The sequence below is a fragment of the Prionailurus viverrinus genome, chromosome B1 (assembly GCF_022837055.1).
Source record: "Prionailurus viverrinus isolate Anna chromosome B1, UM_Priviv_1.0, whole genome shotgun sequence".
NCBI lineage: Eukaryota > Metazoa > Chordata > Mammalia > Carnivora > Felidae > Prionailurus > Prionailurus viverrinus.
The window spans coordinates 123,970,904-123,993,511 of NC_062564.1; the positions used below are offsets into that span (position 1 = coordinate 123,970,904).

The following is a 22,608-nucleotide window of genomic DNA, read 5'->3' on the forward strand; positions in this document are numbered from 1 at the left end:
GGTATTTGTTTTCTATTTATCTCATCTGCTCTTTGTTTCTCTTTTCTTTTTTCCCTACCTTCATTGAATGAGTTTATTTTTTAAAAAATAATTTTGTTTTTATCTCCACTATTGCTTTACTAGCTACACTTCTTCTTCTTCTTCTCTTTAAACATTTATTTTTGAGAGAGAGAGAGAGAGAGAGCACAAGCAGAGGAGGGGCAGAGAGAGAGGGAGACACAGAATCCAAAGCAGGCTCCAGGCATTGAGGTGTCAGCACAGAGCCTGACACGGGGCTCGAACCCATGAAACAGAGATTATGACCTAAGCCAAAGTCGGATACTTAACCGACTGAGTCACCCAGGTGCCCCTACTAGCTACACTTCTTTATTTTGTGGCGGTTGCTCTGAGGTTTAAATATATATCTCTAACCTATCACAGTCTACCTTCAAATAATAATGTACCACTTCACATATAGTATATGAATCTTACAACAGTGTGCTTCCATTTCTGCCATCTCATCTTTTGTGCCATTGTGGCCATATATTTTACTTCTATATATATGCTATGTCACAGTAACTTAAATTATTTTTGCTTTATTTATTTTTTTTTAAATTTTTTTCAGAGCTTTTATATTTTTTATTCTTCATTTAACGTTTAAAACACTACTATAGTTGAATATTAAAACAAAAACAATAGCAAGTAGTGAGCTATGATTATAGTCCTTCACTCGTTCACTACAGCATATAAAATGCCAGCAGTGTTATTCACTGGCCCCATTAAGAGGTCTGACACTGAACAGCTCCCCTAGGGTGATGTTCATCATCCTGATATGTTTCTCCATTGTAATGGCACCATCTTTCCTGGTTTGGATCAAAGTCCACCAGTTCTACCTGGTCCATTTCATCAGTCTCTTCTACTTCCTTCTTCTCAGGTAGGAGTTTTTCCATCAAAGAGAGTTTATCAGGAGAGAGAAAGCCATTCTCAGGAAAGTTTACCTTAAATTTGATGATTAAGCAACCTTTTTCATATGGTCTATGATAAATTGGCATGCCTTCATTCAGCACACACTTGATATCTCCATGCTTGACAATCTGACCTGGATGAGAGGTAGTGACAATGGTTCTGTTGTCAAGTGTATATATTGGCTTTTGAAAGCCGCACAGTGCTTCAACCAGCTGTATGTGCATACACATGAAAAGATCCTCTCCTCGCCTAGTAAAAACAGCATGGTCCTTCTGATCTAAAACAATGATAATATCTCCTGGTTCCAGTCCAGGTTCTTGGTCTCCTTCATCATGGAATGTTATCTTCTGGCCATCTTTCATGCCTTTGTCAATATGAACTTCTAGAATCTTCTTTTCTCAAACTATCTTCCTTCCATTGCAGCTTTTACATCTGTCTTTAGGACTGATCCGTTCCCCATGGCCCTGGCACTCCATGCACACAGACTGAATTTGTTGAACCATTCCAGGTCCTATCTGATGAATTCTTATTTGCATTCCAGTACCCGGGCAATTGGGACAACATTCTACCGCTCCTTTCTTACCACCTTGGCTTTCACATTTATTGCAAATCACATTCTTTTGCAGAGCTAGTTTTCTTGTTGCACCATTATATAAATCTTCTAAGGTTATATAAGAGAGCTGATGCACAACATTTTTACCTCTCCTTTCTCTCTGCATCCTTCCTCCTCCTCCAAAAAACATATCAAAGATGTCCGTGGGGGAGCCAAAACCACCACCTGCTCCACCTTCTTTAGTTGCCTGTTCTCCTCCTTTGTCATATAATTCCCTTCTCTTCGCATCAGAGCGCACTTCATAAGCTTGAGAAATCTGTTTAAGCTTCTCTCTTTTATTTGGCTTCTTGTCAGGGTTGTACTTCAAAGCCAATTTCCTGTAAGCCTTTTTTGATTCTTCCTGGGTGGCATTGAGTTTGACCCCCAAAACATCATAGTAAGTAGTTTCTTTTACCTTTTTCTACATCCGGTGAGGGGGCCGAGGCTGGTGTGGGGGAGCGGGAAGGAACGTGTTGCTGGGCGCAGCTGGGCAGCCGCCACTTCTCCGCTTTTCAGTGAGCGTTCTGGAAAGTTCCAAATTATTTTTGCTTTAAATGGTTATTTTTAGGGGCACCTTGGTGGCTTGATGTGTTGAGCATCTGACTTTGGCTTAGGTCATGATCCCACATCTTGGGTTTGAGCCCCCCCATCGGGGTCTGTGCTGACAGCTGGTATTCTGTGTCTCCCTTTTTCTCTGCCCCTCCTCTGCTCACGTTCTCTCTCCAAAAATAAAATAAAACATTAATTTTTTTATTTTTAAAGAGATTAAGAATTGAGAAGAAATGTTGAGAAGAAAATTTGTTGTTAATCCTATGAATGCACTTTTCATTTCAGAAGTTTGATTTGGGTCTTGTTATATCTTCTCTCTTCATCATGTTCATCTTTCTTCTACCTTGTTGAACATATGAAGAATATTTATAATAGATACTTTAATGTTCTTGTGTGTTAATTCCATCTTCTCACGGATAGATCTGTTTCTTTTCAGTGGTTTTCCTCCTGTTTATGGGACTTGTTTTTCTGCCTTTTGGAAGAAATTTTCTGGTATGTGCACTGTTCATGTTTTTATAATCTGTGGCTTGGTTTGTGCGTGCTTATGTGTGTGTTTTGAAGGAAATTTGTATCTTGTTCTCTTTCATGGTTTGCTGCTTTTCTTTAGTGATATAACAAATAATTCTTGATTTCGGTTGCATTTTAATAAATGTGGGCTTTAAAGTAAACACATTATTTCTTGTTTTAAAAATATTTTTCCTTAATCAAGATTAACAAGATTTGAAACTACACTAATTAATACCATGTATTCTCACAGTATTGTACATCTTCCTTTAGTGTTTAAGATTCACACAAATATGAGGCCTCACTTTCATTCTTTTATTACCTGTTGAAGATAGTTGCTCTGTTCTCTTCCATCACTTCTTTAATGTGTGTTGCTTACACTATACTCATTTTCCATTTCTTAAAATTTTTTTATAAATCTTTCGCAGACTATGTGTGTCTACTAAATTTATTAATTTTGTCTAATTTTATGATTGCTTGTTCCAATGAAGTTTGTATCTTAGATTTGTAAATCTTTATTTGGGGTCAGGTAATCAAGAAATATTTACCAAGTACCAACTATGTACCAAAGTAAAGAGACATTATTAATTACTTGCTGTAAACTCACTTTAAATTATTTCGATCTAAGCTGTCTCTGCAACTTTATATATGCTATTTTCTACAAATAGTAGGTGCTATTCCAGAATATGAAACACTGGTCTTCTGTGGATAAAAACATTTTATTAGCTAAGCATAACTGACATTTTCATCTCAACCAGATATACCTAAAAGAAAAAGGACTTTTGTTTTTTATTTCTTTAAGTATTTTTTTCTGTTGTTTAGGAATTCCAGTTCTGTAGGTTCTTTTATTTAATATATATTAATAAACATTCTGCTGTTACACCAGATTTTTAAAAAAATGCAACAACTTCTGAGGGTACCCATTGGTTCTGAAAATGTAGTCTCAACAACTGAAGTTACTAAATGATTTTATATATTTTGGATGTTTTTTCTGTGAAGTCACTGGGACCCTATCTTATCTGCCAGTGATATGATTTTACTTTTATAGGTGGCTATGCACCATTCCTTTCTTTGGCTGCCAGAGACAGTACTTTTAGTGTTGCTTCTAACACTGAGAAAGCTGTTCCAGGTCCAGGACACTATAATGTTTCAGAAGCACAGGTAAATTTGTAATAGTTATAATTGTCTGAGTTAATAAGAATCATACTTTCTTCCTCTAATAGACTAATATGTCATTTATCATATTTTATTTTTCCTTCATATCATCTTCTTTCTCCTTTTAATCTATATTTTGTTATTAGAATAAGAGAAAATAAATGTGTTTAATATTGATTGCCTGGTTGGGTGTTCTCCATTATTCTATATATTCTATAAGACATAAAACATTGTTACATGCTTCATGGTTCTTGAGACTCTTCAATGGGAGAATAAGACTATTGAATGAATTATGGTATGTGAAAGTGGTGTAAATGATCAAGATCTGTAGAAGGAGGGTGGCAGTAGAGTGAAAGAATTAGTTTTGGTGTCATACTCTTAAGCTATAGTATTGCCATTGTCTCATCTTGCACCTATACAGTCTCAAGAGTCTATGACCAGAATATTTTTGATGACCCATTCATGTTCAAAAGCCATGGATGTAACTCCAATATCTTCATAATCATGAATATCATCTTTTACCCTTTTCACATACATTTTGTGTTCATATATAATGACTCCTAGTTGAGCCCAGCAGATCTTTATCTCCTCTGTTGGAGGCCCAGGTGCAGTCATTGATGCCTTAATTGTTGAATTAGACTTCCTAAATTAATAATAGCAACTATTCTATCAGGATTTTTTTGTTGGAAGCAATAAAATAGATTTCTAAGACAGATACTGGATTTACAATAATATTTATAGGAAGAGTATTTGGGTGGCTTATGGACCTGAAGGATGAATTGAACAGTGAGGTCTGAAGGAGGGACAGGACTAAGACGATTCCAGGTATGTCAGAAGTAAGAACTGCAATAGGGAACTGCTATTAGATAACTTAATTCTAGAACTCCGTCTGTTTTTTATGTGTGACTCCACTCAGTGTTAAAATTCCCAGTAGGGAGAACCTGATTGGCCCAATGGTTCCTGGGATAGAGGATCCTGTGTTTGGAACCTCCTTTAAAACCACAAAGTATAGGGAAGATTTCTATCTGCTGGACAGATAGAAAACAATAGATTTACATTACATTTTACCCCTTGACTGTCCAGTTCTCTTCGTTCTAATGTGCACTACACATACACACAATTCTTCTTTCCATATATATAATTTTAAAAATGAAATTATTTTATGTGTAATTTTCAAGTATAACTTCTCTGAAGGAGCCAAACTAGTGTCTAGCTATTGCATTCAGAGATGGTATTACAGTGTGACTATCGAATGGATCTCTATATTAAGGCCATTTTTGCTCTGTTTTTTCATATTCCTTTTCCATTATTCTGCAACTTATAGATTAAATGGTAAGTAAATAGAACATGAGATACTATAAAGAAGTGGTTAGTAGTGTGGACTCTGGAATTAGACTGCCTACATTTGTTTTTCATTTTGTTTTTTAAAAAAAATTTTAATGTTTATTCATTTTAGAGAGAAAGAAACAGAGAGAGCATGATAGGGGGAAGAGCAGATAGAGAGGGAGACACAGAATCTGAAGCAGGCTCCAGGCTCTCAGCTGTCAGCACAGAGCTGCCGCAGGGCTCGAACTGACAAACCACAAGATCATGACCTGAGCTGATGTCAGACGCTTAACCAATAAGCTGCCCAGGTGCCCCTAGACTACCTACGTTTGAAATCTGTCTCTGCCACTTACTAACTGTAAGACTTAATCTTCACTACTTAATCTCTGGGCTTTAGTGTCCTCATCTGTTTAATAGGGATACTAAATTTGTAGGATTTTTCTAAGAATTAAATGTTAGTAAGCATTTAAAAATAGTGCTTGATTATAGGTAGCATTCGATAAATTTTATCCATTATTAGTGCTGCCATTTTACAACAGAAGAGGGAAAGAGAGAGGGGGAAAATGAAAACAAAGTGATGTGGGAAGCAAGGAAATGCAGATGGGATCTGTTAGTTTCTGTAACTGATCATGAAGCTGTAGGTGGCTTAAGATTTTTCCATTACTCATTCTGTGTTCCCTGTCTCTTTAACAGGGACTTTATCTGGTGGAGTTTTTAGCTTGATGTGGTGACTACAGTCTTTTGTTCTAAGAAGTCTGTGCTCTGTTCACAGGCGTCCTTCTCAAATCTTTAAATAAACTTGCTGTTAGCATTTTCACTGGGCATTATAGTTCGAGGAAGCTCTGCAAAGTGTGTCTCTGTGTTCTTCCCACCACAGTGCTGTGGCCCTCATTAGTCCTGTTTTTCAGTCCTGGCCAGTGTTAATCACTTCAGCCAATACACTGACTTCCTTATTTTGTTTTCTGCTTTCTAGCATAAGGAAGCTGGAATGGCCAGGCATGGTTTCAACTTCCAATTCAGTGGGACATTTATGGCTCTTTCCTGTTTTCTTAAAACTTCTAGAATACTAATGCCTAGAGGACAAAAAGCAAAAAAATAGTAGTGGGTCATTACAGTTAATTGGAAATGTCACTCCTATTTCCACTCCATGGCCTATGGCCAGCGTGTTATGGGTCTATTGGTTTGCTAGTTCTACCAGTAGTACTTTATAAAGACCGTAACTCCACTCTTCGAAGAGGGGAATGGAATAAAATATACAATAGATAGATTTCAAACTTGTTAAATATGACAAATATGAGGGTGTTGGGATATTTTATTAATACTGATTTTAGTGAATTCCACATGTAAAATAATGCAAAATGCAATTTAGATCAGACTTTATTTTATTCCAATTTATTTCTTGGATTTCAAGAATAAGGAATTAGAAAACGTAATTTTTTTAATGTAATAGTTGACCTAAAAAAAAAAAGTTCTAGTATTCTCTATTTTTGTTCTTAAAACTGTAAACAAATGCCAAGAGAAGATTGATTTCCTTCATTTAAAAGATGACTATGACTTATTTACTCAATTGTTGTTGATTTTTTTTTTTTTTGGTAGTTTTAGGCTAAATTCCTACAGAACTTTTAGAACTTCAAGAGATGTGAATTTATCACACTGTTTAAAACATAAAGTTCATTATTTTAAATGACTGAATTAGGAAATACGTTTGTGATGTGGCATAGTTAGCATACTAATTCTGTAAATAATTAATATACTGAATAATAATTAAAGGGATAATCTTATTAGAGATTAATGCAAATGATTAATAATTTATTTTAATGCTTTTATTTTGGAAGCATAGGTTGAAATGTTGCTTTCTATTAGCAATTACTTAGTAAATATTATTTGGAGACTTCAAATGAAATTTAATTTAAGTTACTTTATTTTATTAGCCTATTAAGTCATATACCTTATTCTGTTCAGATCCTGTTTCCTAGAATGAAAACCACTCCAAAGGGTCACTTCAGATTTCACTTATGTTTTCCTGGTTCTAATTCTGTTCTAGTTTGTGAGCTGTCTCTGCATGGCAGATACCATCTTGTTTCTTGCTACGTAAGATTGGTTCTAGATGTGGAGATCTCTTCTGTGGATGTAAATAAATAGTTATATTTCATATTTCTCGCTACCTAGGCCTAGTAATAGATGTCCAAATTGTTTTACTTAAAAAAATTTTTTTTAAATGTTTATTCATTTTTGAGAGACAGAGACAGAGTGTGAGGGGGGAGGGGCAAAGAGAGAGAGAGACACGCAGAATCCGAAGTAGGCTGCAGGTTCTGAGCTGTCAGCACAGAGCCCGATGCGGGGCTTGAGCCCGCGAATTGTGAGACCATGACCTGAGGTGAAGTCAGATGCTTAACCGACTGAGTCTCCCAGGCCCCCCTGTTTTACTTTTGATCTGAGAAATACATCTCACTAGAGTTGAATGATAGGATATTGTATGTGATACAGTGCATGGCCTCACCCTTCAGATGAGACTCTGCCTCCTTTATTGTTGGGAGTTTGGTGGCAATATAGTCATTCATCAAGTAACCATAGCATGTAGACAAAAGCACAGTACCCAAGAAGTAGTAAGGCTATTTTTCTCACAGATTTTCATATAAAATATATAGTTACCTCATAATATAATTTTTGGGTTATTTATCTGACATGTAGTTCCTTTTATAAACTCTTGTAAAATCAGTAGAATTGGTAATTATGAAATATGAATAATTGGAAAAAAATTCTTGGTTAATTTCTACCAGTTAAAAAATCAGATTAATTTTACTGTCTTCTGTTGAAGTTCAATATAAATTCAAACTGCAGTGTGAAATGTAAGATCATAGAGACTATAGTAATGGCTTTCAAATAATCAAGTTTTGAGGAGATGGTCTCCTTTCACATGATTTTACTTTTTATCTAACTTGTAATGTTAATGTTTTTGCAAAATCATTAAATTTTATTATAGGTCCAAGCTCTTTTCAACATAGGGATTATGATCTCATTAAAACAGTTATTAAGTAGTGAATTGGTGACCTAAAAATATAATTTTGATTCATTTTTTTAACATAAGATGTCTTTTGTGTATTTCTTTTTTTTTATTTTTTAAGTGTTTATTTATTTTTGAGAGAGACAGACAGACACACAGACACAGACACACACACACACACACACACACACACACACACACACACACACACACAGGGTGAGCAAGGGAGGTGTAGAAGAGAGGGAGACACAGAATCTGAAGCAGGCTCCAGGCTCTGAGCTGTCAGCACAGAGCCTGACACGGGGGTGGAACTCACAAACTGGGAGCTCATGATCTGAGCCGAAGTTGGAGGCTTAACTGACTGAGCCACCCAGGTGCCCCTCTTTTGTGTATTTCTTAAAAGCTCAGGGGCGTTTGGGTAGCTCAGTTGGTTAAGCGTCTGACTGCAGCTCAAGTCATGATCTAGGGGTAGGTGAGTTTGAGCCCCGCATGGGGCTCTGTGCTGACAGCTCAGAACCTGGAGTCTACTTCTGAGTATGTCTCCCACTCTATCTGCCTCTCCCCCACTCATCCCCTCTCTCATTCTTAAAAATGAAAAAAAAATGTTAAAAAAAAAAGCTGAAAGCAGCTGAATAAGATGCAGACTAGAGATAGACTCAATTAATAGTGATTATGAACAACTGACATTTATATACCATGAGTATGTATTGGTAAGTGAATAACTTAAAAAAATCTGATTAATCAAATGCCACTGTTACTATGAACCATTTTTAAATGATTACACTATGACTGTTAATTGAAACTAATATGATGGAATTTTATCTGAATTCACTGACTATTACCGAGTTGATAATTTTCTGATTCCAGAGAATCCAGACATGTGGCATGGAGAGCTGTGGGAGATTCCTCCCTGTACCTATTCTGCAAAAAACAATGTGTAAAACTAATTTGAGATAAAACCAAGCTGTTAAAAAACACAAAAAAACAATCAATCAAACAAAAACCCATGCTGTTGCCAGTAAGCCTACATAAACGTCCCTAGATGTAGCCAAAAAATAATTCATGAAAATAATTAATCCTAAACAAGCTTGGAAGGTTTGATTTTTCCCTGCAGTGTGAATACCAGTTTAAAAAAAAATTTTTTTTAATGTTTATTTATTTTTGAGACAATGCAAGAGACAGAGTGCAAGCAGCAGAGGGGCAGACAGAGGTAGACACAGAATCTGAAGCGGGCTCCAGGCTCTGAGCTGTCAGCCCAGAGCGCAACACGGGGCTCGAACTGATGAACCATGAGATCATGACCTGAGCTGAAATCTGATGCTTAACCGACTGAGCCACTCAGGTGCCCCTGAATACCAGTTTTTTTAAGCTCATTTCAGAGGTGCATATTCTCCAGAGGGCTGTTAGTACATACTCTTCATTCCTGCTGTACAACTTTGAAGATTCCTTTGTCTTGATTCCTGTTATAAAACTGAGTTTTGTATTCTCTTAGAGTGTCCTAAGTAAATTTTAGTTTGAGGTCAGAATTAAAACTATAATTGTCATCCTCTCTTGTTATCCCCTTTTACTAGAACTGTGTCTTTAGTTAAGAGGCTTAACTTTCTCAGGTTGGGTTTTAAAACTGTTCATATTAATATGTAAAATTTACCAAATAGGTATTAATTATAAAATGTTTTTTTTTAAATTATGTCATATTTTTCTCTCTAATTTAGTATAATATAAAAGGAGGCCATAGTCTACAAAACCGGGAAGAGCGTTTTAAGAAGTTTGTTTCAGATAGTCCAGGACCAGCAAGCTATGATCAGTTTTATCATGAAGCATCAGATATCATGAATAGAAAAGCACTACAGGTTAAAGAGCATCTTCAATCAGTATGTTCTATTTTAAATTATGCTTCTGATATTTCTTTTAGTTAAAATAGAAAAGATTTAATGTTTTATGTAGTAAGTGGAGTAAAAAATTTGTGTAGGAGACTAGCGGGTGATATGTTTGAAAAGGTACATTGGTGTTCTGTAATAATTTTTACACCAAAGTCCTACCCCTTTAAAATAAATAATCTAGAAGATTTTGGTCATGGTTTATTTACAGTGGTTGTCTTTCTTCTTTCTCTAACTCCTTCACATAGCTCATATTAATTAAATTTTAATCAGCTTTGTTTAGGGGAACATATTTTAGGGCTAACTATTCAGTTGAATAATGTCAGTGCAATGACAATGATGTTAAAGTTTATATTTATTTATTTATTAAAAATTTTTAACATTTACTTATTTTTGAGAGACAGAGAGAGACAGAGCATGAGCAGAGGAGGGGCAGAGAGAGAGGGAGACACAGAATCCAAAGCAGGCTCCAGGTTCTGAGCTGTCAGCACAGCGCCTAACACGGGGCTTGAACTTACCAACTATGAGATCATGACCTGAGCAGAAGTCGGAAGCTTAACTGACTGAGCCACCCAGGCGCCCCTTTAGGTATATTTAAATATCAGCTATTTTGTGTGTGGGGACAAAGTAAATGTTCATTTACTTATGTAAGGATTTATCATACATTTTTTTTGGGTTTTTTTTTTTGTCTTTTTAAGAAGGAAGTACTTGTCTTATTAGACATTAATCTTTTGCATTTTCTTTGTGACGCTGTGTGATATTTTCTTTTGAAAAGTAGTAAGTCGTTTTTTTCAGACTTATGAATGCTTTTTAACTGACACATTAGGAATTTCTTTCTCTTCTTTTTTGAATCCTTGCAGTTATGAAATAAATAAATCATGGAGATGAAAAGTACAGCATAGGGAATATAGTCAATAACATTGTATAACTTTGTATGGGGACATTTGGTAACTGTACTTATTGTGGTGAGCATTGTGTAATGTATAGAATTGTCAATCAGTGTATTGTGCATTTGAAACTAATATCAGACATTTTTTTCAGTACTATGAATACTAGATATAATGCTAGGCACTGATAATACATAGAAGACAAATCACTGCTCTCTGGGATCTATATTTTAATAGGGAAATAATGAATGTAATTCAGTACAAAACAGTTCATGCATTGCTATTTTAATAAACATATAATAAAATGTCTACTAGTAGCCCAACGTAGAGAGTTTTCGGAGGGAGTAGTCATAGCACAATCTAACTGGATCTTGAAGAATGATTCACTAAATAGGTAAGAAGAATGGGAAAAAACACTCCAGGTAGAGAAAACCACCTGAATAAAGACATTGAGGTATTTAATGGCAAGGTATGTTTGGAAAAGAACAAAGTTCTTTGGAATATTTGTAGTACAGGATATAAGGGAGAATAGTAGGAATAGAGGATGGAGAAGGAGGTAGGGGATACATTTTGGAAAGTCTTGACGTTATGCAAATAATTTTTGAAAGTAGCAGAAGCCATTCAATACCTCCTGTTTTAATTTGATAATCAGTCTCATGAGTGTCACTGAAACTACTTAATAGTTGTCTCTAGCAATAAAAAAAAAAGTAAAATTCTGCCAGTGATAGTATGTTTATAGCATAATTGTCTGTTGGGCATGCATGTACTCAACTATAGCATTTATTTATTCAGAAACAACAAAGGATCAATATATTCTTTAAAAAGTTTTTTTATTATGTTTATTTAGTTTTAAGAGAGAGAGGCAGCAGGGGAGGGGCAGAGAGAGAGAGAGGGAGATAGAGAATCCTAAGCAGGGTCGTCACTGTCAGTACAGAGCCCAGTGTGGTGCTCAAATCCTCGAACCACGAGATCATGCATGACCTGAGCCAAAATCAAGAGTTGGGCACTTAACTGACTGAGCTTCCCAGGTGCCCTATCAATATATTCTTAATAAGTAATTTTCCAGATAACTAAATCATTTAAATGCCAGTATTTTATTTGCTATATTTTATACTAGTATTTCTACTATATGTTACTTCTTTTTGTTTTTATTTAAATTATAAATATACATTATAGGAATTATAAATTTACATTAAAGGAAATTTTGAAAAAAGGATAATCACCCTAAAACTTCTGGCTCTAACTTTGAGAATTCTGTTAATTTTTACATAGCTCCTTTCAGTTTATCATTAAATGCCTTATGTATATTACTATATATACTTATGTATAATTCATATATCATATGTACCTATAGTCATCAAGTCTACTTTCTATTTCCATTTAGTATTATGTCATAGACATTTTCCTTGCTATCTAGTCAGCATAATTAGGATATTTATACAAGGCATAGGTAATATGGAGATAAGTCTGGAACTGGGAAGGAATGAAGCCAGGAAATGTTACAGAAAACTATGAAGTTCATTTTTGCCTGGCAGCTGTTATGATAGCATGGCATAAGTAACCTCTTGGAACTGGTGATTGGGAATGTGACTGTAGGAGTGAATGCCTATTCTAAGCATCAGAAATACTTGTTTACTAAGCAAGATAAATAACTGAGCCGAGTTAGAGGGACTCCTTACCTCTTAACGTGGCTTTAATAGTAATATTATATATTATCTTAATTTGTATGATTAGGTGAAACTTGAATTTACTCCTTTAAATTACTTCCATAGAACAAACCTTTTTGGTTTATATTATGAAACTTATTAAGTCAATATTTAATAATTGCATTTTAGTAATTTTAATATTTGGTTCTTCATTCTTTCTCTTGCTTCCAAGCAAATAATAGAAAATGTTTTTTCTTAAAGAAGTTTTCAAGGTCACCTACAGTTTCCAGAAGTGTTGATGTTCCTTCGATTCCTTCTTGTGGACGGTCATATGGATATGATATTAATGAGGATGGCAGTATTATGAAACATTTTCCACCTACTAGTGACAGCACACTAGGTCCAGCATACTATAAACCTCAATTTGTAAGTATAATGCATTTCCTATTAAAAATTGGAAGGTTGTTTATAATTATGCATCTGTTAATGTAACACTAACTGCAGTAATAAATAGACCCTCAAATGTCAATGGCTTAACTTAACAGAAATTCTTTTTTTCCTCACTCACATGAGTGTTCCTTGTGGACAAGAGACTTTCCTCTATGTAGAGATTCAGGGATGCATGCTTATTCCATTTGTTACTTTCATCATCAAAGGGCTTCGGTTCATCTGTATCCAGCTGGCAGAGGGGAAAATCCCACTGCTAGTGGGAGGATTTTGTGGCCAAATCTGGGTATTAAAGTTCAGTTACATGGCCATACTTAACTTCCAAGGAGGCTGGGATATATAGTCTAACTATATCTAGGAAGAAGAGGAAACAGGTTTCACTTACTAGAAGTCTCTGCTACAATGTATAATCATATGTGATACATAGATATTCTTTTCCTGAATTTGAAAGGGAAATGAGAATTTTTATACTAAAGGAATTTGAATCTGATAGTGTAATCATTATTTATTCCACAAATGGTTGTTAAAAAAGATAAGGAACTTTTCTTTAATTACAAGACTGAAGTACATAGTGCTTTGGACCTGCTGTATTTTTATACTTTTATGAAATCTGTAAGAATAATCCTTATGAGGAAAATGACCAAAATTAAGCATAGACTTGAGGAGAGGCTGAAGAGAGAGACACCTTGGGTGAAGAACGGGTATTCTCAGATTTGGCTTGACTCTTACTCTCAATTCTCTATAGTTTTTTGTTTGTATATGTCTCCATCTTTGGGCTTAGGGCCAAATACATTTAGAAACCATTTGGTTTGTGGCTATACTGGGGCATTTTGGGTCTTAGATACTTTGAATTGTGAAAAGTTTTTTAAAAATATATTAATTATAATTTATATAATTACACACAGAATAGTACAAACATAATAACAGATACCCATGAATGCAAACTGGTGCAGCCACTGTGGAAAACAGTATAGAGGTTCCTCAAAAAGTTAAAAGTAGAATCACCCTATGATCCAGTAATTGCATTAGTAGGTATTTACCCCCAAAATACAAAAACACTAATTCAAAGGGATACATGCACCTCATGTTTATAGCAGCATTACTTACAATAGCCAAATTATGTAAGCAGCCCAAGTATCCATTGACAGATGAATAGATAAAGAAGATATATATATATATATACATATATATATGTATATATATATATATATATATATATATATATATGCAATAGAATAGTATTCAGCTATAAAAAAGAATGTAATCTTGTCATTTGCTGTAACATGGATGGAACTAGAGAGTATAATGCTACATTAAGTAAGCCAGAGAAAGGCAAATACCATATGATTTCACTTGTGGAATTTAAGAAACAAAAAATGAGTGAAGGGGAAAAAAAGAGAGTGATAAACTAAGAAACTGACTCTGCACTTGATCTTAGCCCAAAGACTGAGAAGCAGTGAGAAACAGACTCTGAACTGTAGAGAACAAACTGGTGGTTACCAGAGGGGAGGAGGTCAGTGGGATGATGGGTGAAATTGACAATGGGGATTAAGGAGTGTGCTTGTCACCCTCCTGGGTTGTTTAGTCAGTTAAGCGGCTGACTTCAGTTCAGGTCATGATCTCATGGTTCGTGGGTTCGAGCCCTGTATCAGGCTCTGTGCTGACAGCTCAGAGACTGGAGCCTGCTTCGGATTCTGTGTCTCCCTCTCTCTCTGTCCCTCCCCTTCTCATGCTCTGTCTCTCTCTGTGTCTCAAAAATAAATAAATGTTAAAAAAATTAAAAAAAAAAGGAGTGTACTTGCCATGATGAACAGTGGGTGATGTATGGAATTGTGGAATCACTGTACACCTGAAACTAATATAACACTGTATGTTAATTTTACTGAAACTAAAATGAAGTAAACAAATATAACAGATACTCATGGACCCACCATCACATATAACATAGTAACATTAAACATAATTACCCAGTTTCCCTCCTTCCATTCTTTTTCCTTTGCCAAAGTAAACACTGAATCTATATTACATACATGAATAACAATATATATTGTGTGATTTAAAAATTTTAAGTAAATGGTATCATCTGGTATGTAGGCTGCTTGTTTTTTGACTTAATGTTATTAACCGTGTGGATCTAATTCATTTATTGTTCTCAGTTAGTACTTTTTAAAATGTTTTATTTGGGGGTGGGTAGAGAAGGGCAGAGGGAGAGAGAGAGAGAATGTTAAGCAGTTCCCATGCTCAGTGTGGAGCCTGACATGGGGCTCAATCCCACGACTGTGGGATCATGACTGACCCCAAATCTAGTGTTGAATGCTCAATCAACTGAGCCACCCAGGTGCCCCATTACTTTTCTTTAAAAAAAAAATTAAATTTTGAAATATTTTCAGACTGATAGAAAAGTTACAAGAATAATCCAGAGAATTACCATATAACTTGCTCAGATTCTACAGTTAACATTTTTTTTTTTCAACGTTTATTTATTTTTGGGACAGAGAGAGACAGAGCATGAATGGGGGAGGGGCAGAGAGAGAGGGAGACACAGAATCGGAAACAGGCTCCAGGCTCTGAGCCATCAGCCCAGAGCCTGACGCGGGGCTCGAACTCACGGACCGCGAGATCGTGACCTGGCTGAAGTCGGACGCTTAACCGACTGCGCCACTCAGGCGCCCCATCTGCAGTTAACATTTTATCACATTTGCTTTATCAGTTTTTCTTCCTATATATTTATATTATTATTTTTATCAAAGAATTGGAGGGCACATTTAAGACATGATGTCCCTTTACTCTTAAATACGTCAATGTATATTTCCCAAGAAGAAGACATTCTCTTTTATAACCACAATGTAATTATCAAAAGCAGGAAGTTTTCATTCATATAATACTAATATCTGATCTACAGATTTAAAATAAATGCTAATGATCTCAATGATATCTTTTTTTTTTTAAATAATTTTATTCTGGAGTCAAATCTGGTATTACACATTGCAATTAGTTGTCGTGTCTCTTCAGATTCCTTTAATTTAGCACAGTTCTTTAGTCTTTCTTTGTCAGTTGTAACCTTGAGTTTTTGTAGAGTACAGCCTAGTTATTTTGTAGAATATTTCTTAATTTGGGATTTGTGCATATTCACATGATTAGAGTAAGTTTATATTTTAGAGGAGTACTACAAAAGTGATGTTTCCTTCTCAGGCACAGGATGTCTGCTTATCCCAAGATTGGTGATGTTAACTTGAGGTGATGTCTTTCAGTTTTATCTACTGTAAAGTTACCATTTTTTTTTAAATTATAGATGTTTTGTGGGAGTTACTTTAAGGATAGATATTATTTTCTTCATCACACTCACTAGTTTAATATCCTTTGATGGTGCCTAAATTAATTTTACTTGTGTTTATCAAATGGTGTTTTTTTTTTTTTTTAGTGTTTATTTATTTTTGAGAGAGATGAGAGACAGAGTGTGAGTGGGGGAGGGACAAAGAGAGAGGGAGACACAGAATCTGAAGCAGGCTCCAGGCTCTGAGCTGTCAGCACACAGCTCCATGGGGGGCTGACTCACAAACTGGGAGATCATGACCTGAGCTGAATTTGGATGCTTAACTGACTGAGCCACCCAGGCGCTCTTCAAATCGTGGTTTTATAACTCCATCTTTCCTTTAACATTTATTTGTTGGCACTTTATTATGAAGAAGAGCTTTATCTTTCCCATTTATATTGGTATAGATTAATGAATTCCTGTTTTATTCAAAGAGTTACAATTTATTACTGTCATTATTTATTTTGAGGTTTAAATTACCTCAGATTTGATCCTTAGGAGTCCTTTTAAGCTATTCCTAGTGACTTTTTGACATGTCCTTATCATTCTTTTAGCATTTCTTTACCTTCTGGCACAATAAGACGTTTCAGGTACACTTATTTTTTTTTCCCTGCCCCAGCTTTGGAATCAGACATTTCTTTAAGGAACCCTCGTACTTCCGTAGAGAATGGTATTTCAAAACAAGATCAGTATACTATGTACATGCATTGCTAATGAGGTGTCACTGCTCCAGGCCATCAGTCGATGAGTTAGAGCTTCATACTTACTTTTTATTGATCTTTATATTAAAAACTTTGAGTTTATGCTGATACCTGATTTTGATAACTATGTTGTGGTTATAAAAGAGAATGTTTTGTTCTTAGGAAATTCCAGTCTAGTACCACAGATTTGTTCTAGGCTTTCCTTTTCCATATTTGAGAAACTTATCATTCCATTATTCTCAATATATTTATTTGCTTAATCCTGTAAAACACTCAAAAGAATTTCATAGTTAACCCATCACTGCAAAAACAGAGTTGACAAAGTACAAAGCTCTTACCTGTAGGTGACCTTGAGGCTCTATACAGGCAGGAAGTGAAGACTAAGGCAGACTTGTAAACTGTCTACTTGAACATTGAAGGTGTGCCCCAATGCATGCAAAGAGTACCTCTGCAGAGGTTGGAGACTTATTGGTTCAAGGCATTTAAAGAAATGCCTTGTCCAACCTTGGTCCAACCATTACCTGACCACTCAGCTAACCAGGCTGGGACTTCAGTAGACACATTATGACAAAGAATACAGAATCTGTAGATAGTCTAGGAAAATCACTAGCCAAACAACAACAAACCTTTAGGTGGCAGGGAGAGATTCTGATTTTCAGTGTTGCAATGTTTTATTATCTAAAACATGCAATTTTCAACAAAAAATTCTGAGAGATACAAAGAACAAAAAAATATGGCCCATATGTAGGAAAAGAAGCAATGGATAGAAACTGTTCTTGAGGAAGCCAGTATGTTGGACTTAGTAGACGAAGTTGTTAAATCAGCTATTTTAAATATATTCAAAGAAGTAAAGGAAGGTATGTCTAAAGAACTAAGAACTAAAGGAAAATATAAGAACAGTGTTTCACCAAGTAGAATATATCAATAAAAAGTTAGAAATTATAGAAAGAAATCAAATAGAAATTCTAGAATTGAAAAAGACAGTTACGAAAATGAATATTTGCTAGAGGGATTCAGTAATGGATTTGAACTGACAGAAGAAGGAATTAGCAAACCTGAGGACAAGTCAATTGATACTGTGCAGTCTGACAAGAAAAGAATGAAGAAAGATTAACATAGCCTTAGAGACTTTGGAACACCATCAAGCATAGCAACATATGCCTAATGGAAGTCTCAGGATGAAAGAAGAAAAAGGAGTGGAGAGAATATTTGAAGAAGTAATGACTAAAAACACCCCAAATTCGATGAAAAATATTTATCTACACATACAAGAAGCTCAATGAATTCCAAACAGGATAAATGTAAAGAGATATATTACAGTCTAACTGTTGAAAGCCAAAGACAAAGAGAAATAGTCAAAGGAACAAGAGAAGGGACAAGGAATTCCCCAATAAAATTAACAACTGACTTACTAGAGACTATGGAGGCCAGAAGGCAATGGGATGATAGCCTTAAAGTGCTGAAAAAAAAATCAAGAATTCTATTCTTTGAAACTGAAGGTGAAATTAGGACATTCCCAGACCAACAGGAACTGATAGAATTTCTCTCTGGTATTTCTCCTAAAGAAAATACTAGAGGCAGTCCTTCAGGCTGAAATGAAAGGTTATTAGAGAGTAATTTAAGTCCACACAAAGAAATAACAATGATAATGGTAAATGCATAAGCCAGTATTATTTAATTTTTAGCTTGTGACTCCTCTGATTCCTACTGATTATGGAACATAGTAAAAATGATAACATTTTATATTCAAATATAGATGTTTTAAGACCTCATGGACGGCTTCATGCTTTGGAATGAGGCTACCTCTGGAAATATGGAGAATAAGGACATTGTGAGTTAAAGATGTGTCTCTTATTCTCACCTTGAGATTTCCCATTTATTTCTGACTATGGGTCTTTTGTCCCATGAGTATTTTGCTCTCTCAATGCCACACCTGGTTTTTTAGGCCTTCACTATCCCATCATCCTGTTAATAATGTCAAAATAAGTAGTCTTCATCAACAGGGAGTACCAGTATCTTAGATATTTGAGGAAGATGCTTAGAAGAACAATGGAGATAAATTTTGTAAAAATTGCTGTGAAATTAATGGAAGTCCTGTGGTTTAATAGCAGTATATGCTGTCCAAGGTAAAAAGTTATGAGAGGTAGTGTAATGGAGTATACTGCCTGGGTTTGTTTCTTCACTTTACCACTTAAGAGTTATTTGTTCTTGGCCAGGTTACTTAAACTTTTTTTCACAATAATGATAGATCCTTGGCCTTAGCTTAAACAGTTCTCTGATTTCTGATTACATCTTAAAATGGTTATTCTTTTTTAAAAATTATACTATATATATATATGTATACTATATATATAGTATGTGTATATATATATGATATGTATATATATGGTATGTATACATATATGGTATATATATACGGTATATAGATATATATGGTATGTGTATACACACACACACACACACACACACACACACACACACACTATTTCTTTGTTTTGGAATAATATATCATCTATTCGAAGACCAAAATCATGCCTCCAAGCTTACCTAGATGTACAAAACCTTTTCCACATATGACTAAACATTACTTTTACATGTAAAATTTATTTCTTATTTTTCCTTCAGAAAAAAAAACCCAACATGTTCCTATAGACTACTATGAAATTGATACTGTAGTAATGTTCATTTAGGTCTTACCCGATTTCTGTTAATTCTATATATCTCCTTAGCTACTTTTTGAGATAATATAATATATGGACTCAGTTTCTAGATGTATTAATAGAAAATTAAGAAAATAATCCAATTGATGTGTAATTATTGTGATTCTTCCCTGATGTGGTGAATAACATCTGCTGAAGATATTTTACATAGCATTTAAATAGAGAAGAAACTCTGAAATTAAGAGTTATATAAGATTCTAGCCAACAAATGATACATTTTAGCTGCATATATAATCAGTAAAGAAAAATTCTATGTATAAATTACTTTGTGTAATATTTGAATTATAAAATTTAGGTTCTCTCTCTCTGTCTCTCTCTAACATTTCAATTATAAAATATAGGTTCTCTATTTCTCTCTCCCTTTTTAAGAAAAGTCCAGGTAACCATTAGAAGTCTACTTTCCAGAAGTGGATTTCACAAGCTTGAAATTTCAAACGTTTGTGGTTGGAATTATGGCATTGACATTTGCTAATGATAACATGCTGGGAAATACCTATGTGCTGCCATGCTGGAGAGCAGTCCATTAGTGTTTGAATTGATGCACTTTGGGACTTTTAATTCTTCACAAATCCTATTTCCATACTTAATTATGGAAAAGATGTGGTGGAAAAGTTGCATAGCCCCTTCTTCATACATTTTATTGTCAATGGGAGTGGCAGTTAGTAATTCTTCTTCAAGTTATATTACAACATTCACTTAAAATAATGCAGCTCCATGCTGAGTTTGCTTCAATTAAGTCATATTTTATTTGCTAATGATTTTCCAAGTTGACAATGACCTTGAAATTGGTATTGTCAACACTTCTTGATATAAAGAGAGTATGATTTAGAGTTAAGAGTGCATCAATTTATTTTTCATTTTCTGTGTTGCATTTTTAAGAGGCTTTTAAATTAAATTTCAGATTGAACATTTACCTGAGTAACCTCCACAGTCAGGGGTTAGTGAATTAAGTAGTTGTCAATTCACATGGTTTAGGTGAAATGAATGTTAGTATATACACAGGAGAAGGATTTTGCTAATGTGTTGAATGGTGAATATGCACATGTGTGCATAATCTTCCCTTCTACTGGACAAAATCAGAACAGTGGAAATTAACCTGAAGAAAGCTTCTTAGACATAATTCTGCTCAAGGTTTTGAAGTGCCATGTTAAAAGAATTAATATAAAACTCTAACATGTATTTTTTAGGTTTTAAAAATGTGATGTAAGATGATTTATCAAAATGCTGTCTTACAATATTGATATTTAAAAAATCTATAGGCTTGGGGTGACTCAGTCAGTTAAGCATCCGACTTCGGCTCACGTCATGATCTCGCGGTTTGTGAGTTCGAGCCCTGTGTTGGGCTCTGTGCTGACAGCTCTCTGTGCCTTTGATTCTGTGCCTCCCTCTCTCTCTTTCTGCCCCTCCCCTGCTCATACTCTGTCTCTCTCTGTCTCTCAAAAATGAATAAAAAAAATCTATAGGCTATAGTAAATAAAAATGGATATGCTCCTGCCTGAAATATATAAAACATCTAACATACCTAAAATGGCTATATTATATTAGAACAGAATTCTACATTTGTGTGCTTCACTTCTTATTATGCCAAAAATCTGCACAATTATGAAATTTGACTTAATTTCTAAGTAGAAATAAAGTACAGAACAAATGGAGAAATTACACTTTTTCTGTCTGCAAAACCATATATGTACTTTGAAATTTATGGCAATATTAGGTAATTGCATGTGAAAGATGGTCTAGAACACGTACTTTAGCAAAAGAAAGTGTTGTGTGGCTTGCCATTCTTCCTTTTCCTGAAGCTCTGTAGGGTGCAGCAGTCTTTGGAGTTGTCACTGGCCTGAAGGAACAGGCTGCTTTTCAGTTCCTCTAGGGGATGCCGCAGTTTCTTCCAGCATTCCTCTACTACCATCTGTGGCTCTGCTGGACGTGTTAGTCTGTGCCGTTTTTCTATGCTGTTCTGCTAGGTATTATAGCATTTGTGTCTGCAGCCAGATCCAAAGCCTTTGCATGGTCTGACTGCCTTATTCCCTTTTGTGTTACACTCAGGAGTGCCAAATCAGTGTATACTCTATGTGTTACAGAGATTGGTGGGATAGCTCTTCCCATTTTTATTCATATCTCTGTTCCTTCTAGTACTGACAAAGATCTGGGCTTGAGAATTATGGATCGGCTAGAAAGCATACTTATGACTGTAATAATAGTAATAATATCATCTTACTTTGATTTAGTGCTTTATAGTGTTATAGCTTCATAGCGTGTTAAAGCTGAACATCCATAGTGAAGATGGGAAATCTTTGGATGGTCTGACTGCCTTATTCCCTTTTGTGTTATACTCAGGAGTGCCAAAGCAATATATACTTTCTATATATGTATGTATGTATGTACCCTGTATGTATACCCTCTTCTATTTGTGTTGTAATTCATTAGAAGGGATCTATGCATTAATAATCTAAGTACATTGAGATCAGAATATTTCTTGTGGAAATAAGGATTAATCCTTTTTTATTTATACAACCAGTTTTTCCAGACTTCATTGGATTGTGAATACTAAAGAGAGTCACAGCTTTGCTAATAGCTCAAATATAAGTATGTTGTCTCCTCCTAATGATGGTAGAGGTCCTCTAGCCTTCTGCAAACTTCTCCTTTCCCGGTGTTTCTGGGAGTCCTCAGGAGGCTGTCTGGACCATGCTCCCTGACAAGTCTATTTCCACGGAGACGGCTGCTGTTCCACCAGGCTCTTCAGTCTCTTGCCAGATGGTGCTCTCTGCTGGGCGTTTCTACCATTGTACTTGATCACAGCTAAAGTGCGTGATGAGCTGGGGTGAGGTTGGGGGGATAATGGTTCTTCTGTCTTTGTGTTATACTGTGTTAGAGGGGTCTAAAAGTACCGCTCAGTTTTACCAGTGTTTAATGAAAGAGGTCTTTTAGATTTTTATCATAGC

At 35.2% G+C, this 22,608-nt stretch overlaps 1 protein-coding gene and 1 pseudogene across 1 annotated transcript in view; one reads left to right on the forward strand and one right to left on the reverse strand.

Annotated features, from left to right (window-relative positions):
* Positions 1-22,608, forward strand: part of STPG2 (sperm tail PG-rich repeat containing 2) — a 549,400-nt gene that overhangs the window by 5,870 nt on the left and 520,922 nt on the right. Inside the window, exons 3-5 of the mRNA XM_047857630.1 lie at positions 3,639-3,751; positions 9,788-9,946; positions 12,747-12,911. Coding sequence (XP_047713586.1) covers positions 3,639-3,751; positions 9,788-9,946; positions 12,747-12,911 — 437 coding nt within the window. The remainder of the gene's footprint in view (positions 1-3,638; positions 3,752-9,787; positions 9,947-12,746; positions 12,912-22,608) is intronic.
* LOC125164927 (dnaJ homolog subfamily A member 1-like) lies at positions 744-2,244 on the reverse strand (annotated as a pseudogene).